The sequence below is a fragment of the Dreissena polymorpha genome, chromosome 16 (genome assembly GCF_020536995.1).
Source record: "Dreissena polymorpha isolate Duluth1 chromosome 16, UMN_Dpol_1.0, whole genome shotgun sequence".
In the NCBI taxonomy this organism is placed as follows: domain Eukaryota; kingdom Metazoa; phylum Mollusca; class Bivalvia; order Myida; family Dreissenidae; genus Dreissena; species Dreissena polymorpha.
Window position 1 is genome coordinate 3,007,068 of NC_068370.1, and position 12,420 is coordinate 3,019,487.

At 35.1% G+C, this 12,420-nt stretch overlaps 1 protein-coding gene across 1 annotated transcript in view; it reads right to left on the bottom strand.

The window, feature by feature from the left end:
• The window catches only part of LOC127862724 (uncharacterized), a 33,116-nt gene extending 32,612 nt beyond the window's left edge, over positions 1 to 504 (bottom strand). The window contains exon 1 of the mRNA XM_052401982.1: positions 256 to 504. Within this exon, the coding sequence (XP_052257942.1) occupies positions 256 to 504 (249 nt within the window). The remainder of the gene's footprint in view (positions 1 to 255) is intronic.
• Between the last annotated feature and the right edge of the window lie 11,916 nt (positions 505 to 12,420).

The following is a 12,420-nucleotide window of genomic DNA, read 5'->3' on the forward strand; positions in this document are numbered from 1 at the left end:
TTGTAATTTCCTGTGAAGTGCGTCGTTGGCTTGTTTCATGCCTTTACTGAGTTTATCCGTACTCTGACTAGTTGTTTCTACTTTATCTGTTGATTGCTGGTTAGCTAAAGAGATCGCATTTTTAACACTTGCGATTTCATCTCTTAATTGTGAAAGTTGCAATGTAGTCTCCTGTTGAAAATTGTTAAATCGGAATTTCGTCTCTATGAGTAGTTAATTCATGATCTTCATTCCCTTTAGAATGGCATTTTCTACCGAGTCTGTTTGGGTGGCACAATCAATATCAAAACTTGTGTCACTTTTTGCTCCTAAATCAGTCTCTGTAACTTCAGTTAATTCATCTTTAACTTCTGTCTCTATCTCAATATCCGTGACCGCTTCATTCTCTACTATTCGGGAGTCATTGTTCACTATTCGGGAGGCATTCTCTACTGTTCGGGAGCCCTGTTCAATACTGTTGTTTAGAAGCGTGTCAGGTTTATCAACTCCATACGTTACAGACATTTTCGGTGATGGGCGCTCGGGATGTTTACGCCCCAAGTATGACAGTATTTGCTGTTTCATGTATTCATTTAATTCACATATCGCTTTATTATTTGACTGAATTTCAGTTTTCATTATTTGGAGAATGTTTGAAAGGTCTGTGTTAAAGAAGTGAACCACGTTTCTACCATTTACCAAGCATGAGGAAGTCGTGTGGTACATGCTAAACATGTACAAGTGGTTATTCTCATCCGCAACTTTAAGCTCCACTACATTTGATTTTTTGTCATTTGCTGATTTACATAAGAACTTATAATTAAGTGAATTGTTTGAAAAATACTTTTTTCTAGCAAATTTAAACAGTTCATAAGTCCTTGTGTTAAGTACAAGTTTTGTTCCTCCGTTTGTTTCTACAATCTCTAGCGGTTCCTTTTCAGTAGATTTCAATTTCTTTTTCATATTTAGATTTTCGTTCAAATTGTAAGTTCGCACTTCAACATCTAGTCTTGCAGAGGTTTCCATACGATCGTTAAGCATCATCAGTAGATCAAATAACAGTTTTGTATCGGGGGGAATAACCATTATTTTAATTATTAACTAACTCATCACACAATATTCTTTTGCCATCAATAGGTGCTAAAACGTTAGTGTAAACGCGTTTGACGTGAACAACCGTTGATGGTACATGTACATGACAAGACATTTAGAAGGCCATCGCACTCTTCCAGTGTCAGAAATGAAAAAGGCGTATATTAAGCAAAAGCACATCTATAATAATAATAATAATAATAATAATAATAATAACAATTGTTAAATAATGATAATAATAATACTAATTATTATTATTATTATTATTATTATTTTTATTATTATTATTATTATTATTATTTTAAAACAACTATTTTTATCATTATTATTATTATTAAACAATTATTAACAATTATTATTATTATTATTATTATTATTATTATTATTAAGCAATTATTAAGCATTTATTATTATTATTATTATTATTATTATTATTAAACAATTATTAACAATTATTATTATTATCATTGTTATTATTATTATTATTGTTATCATTTATATGATTAAACGCTATGTTGTGCGGTCAATATGTTCCATATATGTGCCCTTATCCTTTTAAACGTAATCTTTGTTTGAATTGAAATGGTCAAAACGCATGATAGACATGTCCTTTATTTTAACATCCATTGACATGTAATTGCTTTGAATAATGGGATTATAGTGATATTTATATCGTTAGTATTTTACTAAAATATAACGATTGACAATATATTTGATGAAGGTCACATTTGCACGAACAATGCAAAAGGCAACTATAAAATGTCCTTTGTATACAAAAGGACTGATGCGGCCCTTGACCAGTTCATCCTCCACTAAATACAACTCATGAATCGACAACAAACGATATAAGTCGGAAGTTAGGATTTCCATATCGTGTATGCTCCATTGTGAAACATAAAATACGACTGCTGCTTTGTGCATATGACATACCAAGCATATTCATCATTAGCGTAAAATATTACTTCCGGTTTATGACCAGATTTGCATGCTCTTTTGGCAGCTTTCATTGCCGTGATGGAGCCTCCATAGAGCCTTTGTCAGATCGCTTGTGCCCCATTAATTTCATCTGTATAATAGGGTGGAAACCTAGGAGGAACCGCTTTATCAGTTTTACCGAAAGTCGAGAAAATGAAAAAGCGAGCATTCAAAGGGTGATCACGTCGATCCATATCTTCCCGTTAATTTTCCCTTACTTTAATTAAATTTTAAAACTTATTTGTTCTTACAGACGTATATGTCAAGTCGAAAAAATGAAATTCTTTTTATAGTCGAAGTATAACTCGAAGTGACGGACTTCTATCCTGAATTTCGTCTCCAAAGTGGTTCCTTCTATGCGGTTCCCATCGCCATTGCGGTTGTTCTGGTGGTACTGATTCTAAGTCTGATATGCATGATTTTTGTTAGCCCTTAACTGCCGGTCTTGTTTCTTTTTTCTGCTGCTGTTGTTTATTTTGTGGGTTACTATGTGTAAGAAAGCTGCTACGTAATACGGTTTGTTCCCGCCGTGTATATGCTTATTATGTTACTTAAACTTAAAACTTATATACCAAATATAGTAAACACTTTCACATTAAGCACATCATGATTTTATACCATATATTATTAATAATACAGGTAAAAATTCATAATTAGTTACTTGTATAACATATTCTTTCATACATTTATGTCAAAAATTACGTGTCCATCTTTGGCATTTACAATATCGCCGAATTAATCAACTCATTAGACGCCCCATTTATTTCCTTCATCGAGATTTGCGCGGAAAGGATTATTAGTGTGCTGGAAACCATACGGATGATTGATGCTTGAATGTCTGAACGCTCTGATTTGTTATACCGTATAGAATGTGTCTGATAAAGTGTGCTCTGTGAAAATGGGGTTTAATGCATGTGCGTGAAGTGTCGTCCCAGATTCGCCTGTGCAGTCCGCACAGGCTAATCAGGGACTACACTTTCCGCTTTTATGATATTTTCTGTTAAAAGAAAGTATCTTCTTAGCAAAAATCCAGGTAAGACGGAAAGTGTTGTCCCTGATTAGCCTATGCGGACTGCACAGGCTAATCTGGGACGGCACTTCACGCACATGAATTAAAACCCCTTTTGGACTACACAGGCTTATCTGGGATGGCATTTCACGCACATGAATTAAACCCCCTTCTCATAGAGCGCGGCCCATATACTTTGTATAAGATGTATGCACACATTAATGCATTTCTCCGATGTTTCAATTCATTTTACTTTTTTCCACAACTTTTTTTCTTGAAAAAATCATGTAACGGTATTAAACATTGTCATGAGATAAATACATGTTAACCCTCGAAGCGAGGGCGAGATTCAGATTGCATAAACAAAACATTTAATACAACTTCATGCATCACCATTTTTTGTACCGGGGTCAGCGCCTTCGAACGGTTATGATGTAAGATTTTTTACTAATAAATATATATATCGAAAAACGTAAACAATAAAAGCACAACTGTATAATTACTATTATTATCAAGAGTTGATGGCAACATTTTGTCTCCGTCTGTCGAAAGAACATCATTCGCAATCTGTTCTGCAATTCGTTTGGATGGCGCTAGCTACTTAAACAGCGAAAATTAGTAGTCTTCATTATATATGACATTTGCTAACACTCACAAAAATAGCTTGGTTTCAATAATTTCCTGATTTAAGTAAATTTAGGTTTAAAACTGGCTGTGATGTTAATGGGCTACATGTGGTTTATTCGTAATTAAGTACAGCGTATAGTACTTGTTTGCACGCAATTCTCCTCATCGGCATAGTAAAGTTCAGTTAAACTGCATGTTTTATATTTAGGCTTCATGGTACACAGTGTTTGAACCTTTATAAGTTAGACGCTTAGATATCGACTGCTAAGACGCTCATTAGAACAATACCACTTTGCATGTCCATCTAATTCAATGCAAAGTTATGTACTTGCTTTGAAATAATCCAAATATATTTAAATACAAATACCTATAGATGTACAGTGACGCATTCAAACGGGTATGGGAGATACGAAAGGAACAAAATAGGTATCCTACTATTTCGATATAGAATGCACATGTATTTCCCCTGAATACACACCTACAATTTCCCTTCTCTTCATTTCAGCCGCTGAACAGCAAACACAAGAAGAACATGCTGGCAAACAACCACCATCTCAACGACATCGACCGCGACGGGAGCCTCGTTAAGGACCGGAAGTCCGATCGATACAGCCTGGGCAGGCGCAGCAGCGTCTCCAGCTACCTGAGCCGCTCCAACCGCAGTCACCGCGTCTGGAAGAAACCGTCGCCGCAGGAACAATGCGTGTATAGACTAAAGATGGCCATGCAATGCTATAATGTGTTTATTCTGGTAGTTTATACAATCGTTTCAGCATTCTTTGACCAAAACATCTTATCGGTATACTAGTTATGAAGTAACTGATAATGTGCTTTTTTGCTCGCGTGTTCTCTGAAATGTAATAAGTTTCATAAAGTCCAAGTCGCGTCTCAAACCACATTAAACGAGGTCGAGTTTAAATAAAAATGTATATAATGCCATACTTAAGAAAGTTTTCCTTCCTCTATGGTATACTCCATGATCATAGAATAAAAAGCGAGGGAATGAATATAAAAAATTCTGGATATCGCCTGATAATCAGCTCGACGGCCGATCGTTGATAGAGGGTGGCCCTGTTTTAATGTAAGGCTTTAAATTAACTGAACAATTCCACTAGACGTACTCATTTCTCGCCACTTATCAATACTGAAAACGGCTTGTCGTTGTCCGCTTTCGTTTCTAAGACGTTGGTGCGTTACCAGTAGAGATTAGTTACACGAATCACCTGACTGAGGATAATTTAACACTCGTAAAAGTTATTGTAAAGGAATAGTCTATGAGTTTTAATAATCACTTCGCTCTAAAATATGTATAACCTTTATTAAACAAGTGTTACCCGCAATGATTTTTCGGCACCATTTCGAGTATTTATACACCTCGCGGAATATATAATTTCCTCAATCACTTTTATGTCTGTAATTAGGGTAAAACTCTGGTTTGCGGTCCTATTAGATATTCATAAAGAACATCTATCGTTGCTAATAATCTCCTCTCTCATTTCGTTTCTGAATGCGGCCGATCAGAGGTTGGTTTTGCATGTTAATTGATTTAATGGTCAATACAAACTTGCTTCACACAATTGTTTATTTGGTTGACCATATGAGACGCGTTTATCATGCAAACATAGCCTAAAGGTAAATAATAGATAGAAATAATTAATTTAAGGGACCGTTTAACAGACTTTTTGGTATATTTTGAAGTTCAAATTCTTTAATTTCATCAAAGTCAACATCAGAAGTAAAGAGTTCCAGTATAAAACAGAAATACAATTATAGAAAGAAAAAAGGTAATCCTAGGCTCGAACCACTGTCATTTGGGGTAAAAGTCTAGCGCTAAAACCACTCGGCCCTCCGTTATTACAGTGTCGGGTGTATTGTATACTTTATATATTAAAGCAATCCTCGTAATTTCACAAAACGTACCGATAACAAAAGAACTTCCAAAATTATAAAATCGTTCCGCTTTTGGAACGTTTTTATACTTTTTAGTTTTTTAAATCGTCAATAGATGCATATACTGGATATTTTAGAACATGGATTTTTTCAATTTTGTCAATTTATCAAAACGCGACAAGGTATCTTTCATCGTGAATCTGTTCTTACATAACAGAAATGATATTATACATTAATTTATTTATATAATGGGGAAGTGATGCAAATTGCATTCACGCGGACACGTAAATGAACTGTAATGAAGGAAATCAATCATATTTAAGAATCATGGTAAACTTAAGTTTGCGGTCTATGAACTTTTCAAGTACAAAAGACGATACACAGGAATTACACACTGCTGTTGGGCCTGATACGACAGTTATGATGCCACATGAGGACTAAAATACTAAAAATACTAAAACATTTTGTTGAAGTGTTTAATATTCCTTTTCAATTACATTTTTTGTACCATTATTGTTAGACATCTAATGATGTACCTCTCAAATTGAGTGAATAATCAGGTGAAATGTGAAATTTAAACATAACTAGTTGTGAAATAAAATGATCTATCATTGATTCAAGATATTGGAACATATACATTTAATGGCATACTCATAATTATGTTTGCTAATTAAATGTTCTTTTATTTGAAAAGAGTTGCCTAGCGGTTAAGTTTTACTTACAACCAAATCTTATTTGGGAAACTCCGGACCAAGTGTGAGTATATGAGCTCCTAAAAGCCGGTTTAAACACGCAATTCTTTGCACGGATCGTTCAAAGACGGTCATCAAATAGTATCCGTGTTTGTCTGTTATTGCTTTTGTTATGTACAACACTGTTGTAAATAAAGGAACGCGTGTTATGATTAAGTTTGTCTGCTGCTAGTGTAGCTGGAATTGCAAGTTGTTTTTATTTAAGATCGTTAAATTTGACACAAGTTCATTTTCAACGCATCTTAATTTGTTTGCCCATATTCATCGGACCGGTGTTCGCATAATACATCAAGATTACGGTAACATTTCGTTTGAAAGCATGACATCGACTCTTATGCATTTAAATTGTCATGATTTTGTGTCGATAACCTATTAAGGATCAACAAGAAATTGTTCATTATGTTTGCAATGAAAGGTCAAAGAAAATTAGTAAGTTGCTAAACGGCAACAAACTGAAATGCCGCATGCGTTGTGACATCTGTTTAAGTCCTGTTCAATACCATTTAATGACTGTCCGCTATGCTAATAAAGAAAGCCAGACTTTGCGATACCAAATGCAGGTTGCAGCAGCCCTTTTTAGGAACATACACAAACTCGATCCCTGATTATTATCTATGAAGGGTCAAATACAATATTTTGTTTAATACGTCAAACTTGACCAATGCCATGATTTAACAATCGCATTCCCCGTTATAAGCGAACTTGTCTTGGACTGTTCCGCAGCAAAGGTCATTAATCAAAATTTCTCCTTATTTTATTGCTGGTGATTGGCAAAAGTAAAGTAGTCCGGTCTGGGCCATACGCAAGCCTGGTTAAAGTGTGAGGGGATGGCATGGGTCGCATTGACGAGCCTATGTTCACGGAGTAAAGTCAAACCACTTTGAGCAGTCTTGTTTTGATGGCGGTAGATACTCGAGGGTCTTAATTTTTGTGTAATAACAGTTGACAATAAATGTAATCGACTTGTGGTCACATGTGTGCTGAAACTGATTTTTGCAATTCTATGCCAAATAGGATGATGAAATAGGATGATCTTTACGAATCTTATGGCGGACACTTTTTATAAATCTATTTGAAAACAGGAAAAGCATTATCTTCGGAACTGATTTATTCTATTACTTCTACGTTTTCTTTTTTTGAAACTGTACTGTTTCAAATAATCATTTCAGAATATCATGGGTCGTGGCGAAATACAAGGTATTCGACGGGAATAACTGGACGGGTGTAGCTATAATTTCGAATCTCCTCGCATGTAAATTCATTAAAAAAATGTGCAGTTTAATTCGAAAATGGAAATTGCTATGTGTCGAATGTTTTTTATCACGTGTTGTTTTACCGCTTCACGCATACATGCACATATATGCATATTAGGTAAATTGAACCCCGTGTAATCGTATTCACGACAGTCCTTAAAAGTGGAGAGAAAAATGTGCAAGAAAAGAAACGGTATCACTTAACTGAGATCTGAATTAACAACTAGTTTGCTTTGTCATTTTTGTCAAGATAATCGATGCTTTCTCGACACAGGGCGATTACAACTAGATGTGTTTTACGATGCCTGCAAAGTTTTGAGCGATATTATTTGTAATAAGCCGTAATCACTAGCGGTCCGTCACACTTTTCTATAAAAAAAATGGCCGTAATTTGATTTATGACATTTAGGTTGCGGAGCGAGATTCAGTTTAAACTTTGCGTTTGTCCGAAGTTTTAGATTCATAAGACATACACGATAGTAATGAACTAATAGAAGTATAACGTAGGTGTTCATTTTATGAAGTTAATGTCTATCATTTCTTTCTCTGTATTTATCTACTTCTGAAAACAATTATCTAAAGGGAAAAATTGTTAAAAATCCATTTACATTCACTTATGCACGTGTACTTTTACACGAGATAAATTTATTTGGAGAAACGGTATTTTTGATAACACGTGCATCATGTATATAATATAAAATATACACATTAAATAACGGTTCTGTTATTCGAAATAAAAGGCTATGCTTTAAAACTAAGTAAAGACGCACAATTATGGAACTAAACAAGTAGGCCTGAAGTCTTCCCATGTTCGTGTTGATCACATATTTCACCCGCGACGTTTATTTAACATTACATGTCAATGTGGACGTCATTGCGTTGTGTTTCAGATATTGGGTTGTGCCGTGCTGGGGGCGGGGGTGTGGCTGCTCGTGAAGGAATTCAACACCCGGGAGTAGTCCGCCATCCTTGCCTCCTGACACCTCGAGATCGTCACATAGGGGTAGATAGCGGGAGGCGGGGCCACAACCATTCTGGTGTTCTGCGGTTGCTGCGGAACTATGAAGCAGGAAAAATTCGTCATTGGATTTGTAAGTCACATTAATTTGATGTAAGTGTAATTGAAAGTAATGATTTTATGCGCATTCAAATCGGGTGGGGTCATTGATCACTTCGCTTTTCGGTCCGTACATAAGTAAGAGTTTATCACTATATGTACATGATCTGACAAATTTTGGCGTCTATGATACATGTGTATATAATATGGTCTGCCAAATAAAAAAATATATCGTCATCATAATTCCACAAACATTGTATTTTCGCTGCAAACTCTAGAAATATCACCCATTTCCTTCTAATAGGTCTTCATCATGGTTATTTTTTGTATACGTCATCGATTTCTTAGAATTAGTTTCAATGCAAGCCTCCGTTTGCCGATGTTTTCAATGCAGACATAGCATTTTAATGATCGTCTTACATTTTTAACCTGATGAATACCATAAACGTTTCATATTTTACAACAATTATGAGTATCAGGTGTTTGGAAACTCTTTGTTCGCATCGATTTGGCCATATAGTTGCAGTTTATGTTTTGTTTAAAACGGCTGCTGATGATGACTGCTCTTGCTTTGCGGATTGTTTTTACTGATTTAAGATTAAACCTAATCTGAGCCTGTCTCTGGAAAACCGTGTTTAAAGCATGTGCGTAAGATATTGTCTCTAATTAGCCTGTGTAGTCCACACAGGCTGATCAGGGACGACGCTTTTCGCTTTGATTGAGTTTTCCTTAAAAAAACAAGTCTAGGCGGAGTGTCGTCCCAGATTTGGGCGGACTTCAAAGGCTAATCTGGGACGCATATGCGGGTTATCCTTTATTAGTTTAATTAAATTTATTATTGATAATCATGCATGTAGTGTTTTGTTTTCAAACAAACAATTTCTTATGACTGCCCATTTCGACGTGCTCATGTTTAAAATGGGCATTACTTTCCTGGCAGTTAATACAATTATACCTTATCATTAAAGGTATAAACAGTTGCATTGGAAACAACAATTTACATGTTTCAATAATAAAAAAAAGTCAGAAGTTCCAGCACAATCGAAATATCCAATACTATTCGACATAGAAATTTTATTCTTTTTGGCTTCTAGTATACGTTTCTATTCATTAGCAATGCTGCTCGCGGTTTTGATTAGAGAATTCCAAGGCGTTAACATAAGGTCTAATCAGAAATTGATACTTATCCTTTGTTATGGCCATATACAGAAGTTCAGTTTTGAATAATTACGCGGGAATCCTTATATTACGATCTTCGCGTCGAACTAATAAGATTAATTTTAGTAAAATACAACCATTGAATTCCCGCGCGAGTGGTTCAGCAGAAATTAATGAAGAAACCTAACAAATGGGCGGCTGTCGGTGTATGCTGTGCGAAATGAATGATCAATTAGCAGTTGATAAGTTTATAATTAACCGTGCTGTGTTGTTGTTTTTTGAGTACTTTACGAATCAACTGAAAGGGATTGCATGTTATTAGAAAATATTTCCTGAAGTTGAATTGTATAGTTTAAAAGAAGAGGTATCAGCGATAATTTCATACGAATGTTTCCTCGGATGATGGACTGGTTACATCAAAAACACTACTATAACAACCACCATCCTCCTCGTCCTCGTTCCCCTCCTCTTCCTAATCAGCATTATCATAATAATCATCATTGTTATTCGATACATGTAAGTTATAACATAAGTTATTTCATCATTCAATATATATAACGATGCATTTGATCTGTAAAAACCAGGGTTTTCTCAAAGTCGTTACTCTTTGTTTGTCGCCCGTTTGTTTATGGGAATGCGTCTGTGTTGAAAATAATGAATATTTTATGCAACGAAATGTCGTTTTCCTCAAAGCGGCGTATCAAATGTATGGGCTTTTAAAATAATGAAGAGCGTTTTCACCACGTGTTAAGAATGCCCTATGGATATCGTATAGACGTCGAATTATTAAATGTATGTGTGTTTATCGTTGGACCGATACAAACATTTACCGTACAATATGGCTGAAACGTTCCAAATGGAATTGCAGCTTGCATTGATTAAAGAAACTATAATCCATTTATAACATTCAACTGAAAGCCTTCGATTTCAACACGAACTGATACAATTGATGTATACTTCATATGTTTGTGTGTTACTATGCGTCTTAGTCTGCTTCCATACTTGTGACATAAGTGGTTCTTTTGTATCTTCGCATTTGTGTGTTTTCTATTACCTACAATGTGGATTTTCCTTTCTTGAATTACAAGAATATACGTGTTTTTATTGTACTAAAAACCTATATGTACACTTACATGTTGTGTATATTTTCAGTACGGCATTATACTGACGTTGGTGCTAATTACGTTATGTGTAGGATTTGGTGTCGGCTTCATATTCAGATACGAAGTAAGTACCAGGCAGTCCCGTGTTCTATCGTGCGTACTCATTGTGTAAGCTTATACACTGCTGTTTTCCAGTATACGAAATATACCAGTTAATTCTATTTATATCTATGTTATATTACAACGAGCAATATTTATATGATAAACTCTTCTTCCCTGACGTATTTTTAACAAAACGAGAAATTAAGTGTGTTTGAATTGTATGACTATCCGGAATTTTTCTTCATTCGCTAAACACATGAAATAAGTTATTTTACTTCAAATACAATTATACATATACGGCGATTTAAAGTAAATAAGTTTTATATACACATAGGTCCCTAATGTCAATTTTCAATGAAGTCGTTCAGAATGTACGACAAATGTAGCAATACCATTTCTTGATTGTATGAAAATCAGAGTTTTTTTTTTTCTTAATTGTCTGTATTATGAAATCGGATCGGAAAACACACAGGGCAAAACACTAAAATGGGAAATGATTTGTCTCTCTATGTCATGCATTATATGATTCGTGGCTTTGTAAAGACCACTTAGGCTGTCGGAATAAAAGCATCGAAGTAAATTCAATTATGGTTGCACAATTACTATCTGCTGACGAGAAAACGTTTCAGTTTGAGTCTCCATTATCGTGTTACTGTCGATAGAAATTTGAAAGAGATTTTGTTTTCTTGCTCGAGTGCTTGACACTCATGAGAATCTATATCTGCAATGTTTTGATATTTTAGGAACACTTTGCTTACAACTCTGCACACATGTTTAAGTTCTTTTTCTTGCAATTTAAGTTTTTATTTATACTTAACTGGGGCAAGAATTCAGCAAAAAAGAACTTATACATCTTATAAAAACGTCTTTGTTCTATGTTGTACAGATAACTAATGATATTAAAAAGAAGTTCGAGACAATGCTCCTATTTAATTACGGTGTTGATGTACAACGGAACTCGTCTAATAAGCTCATCACAGACGCTGGTGACTCCATGCAACAGGCGGTCAGTAGACGTGAACACACCGCATTTTTTTGTATTTTTATTGAGGCGTTTGGTCGCAAAATGGGGTTACACGCGTACAGTGTTGCCCTGAATCAGTTTGTTCAGTCCGAGGCGACACTGATCGCTTTCATGGAACATCCTGTTTCAAGGAAATACATTCCCACCATATTCCCAGTGTTAACTGAAATTTCAATGAACCGGAAAGTGTCGTTGGAGATTAGCCTGTGCGAAACGCATAAGGCACGTGTTTACCACAACTTGTTCTATTGAAAGTATAATACGTTCCGACACTTGACAGATGGACACATATTCGCCAAACCATTCTTTGCTTTTGGAATTACGGCTTACCTGTTATCTTAGTAAAATAACTGTTCACGTAATATATGCAGGGTACCAACACTAATATTACAAATAACA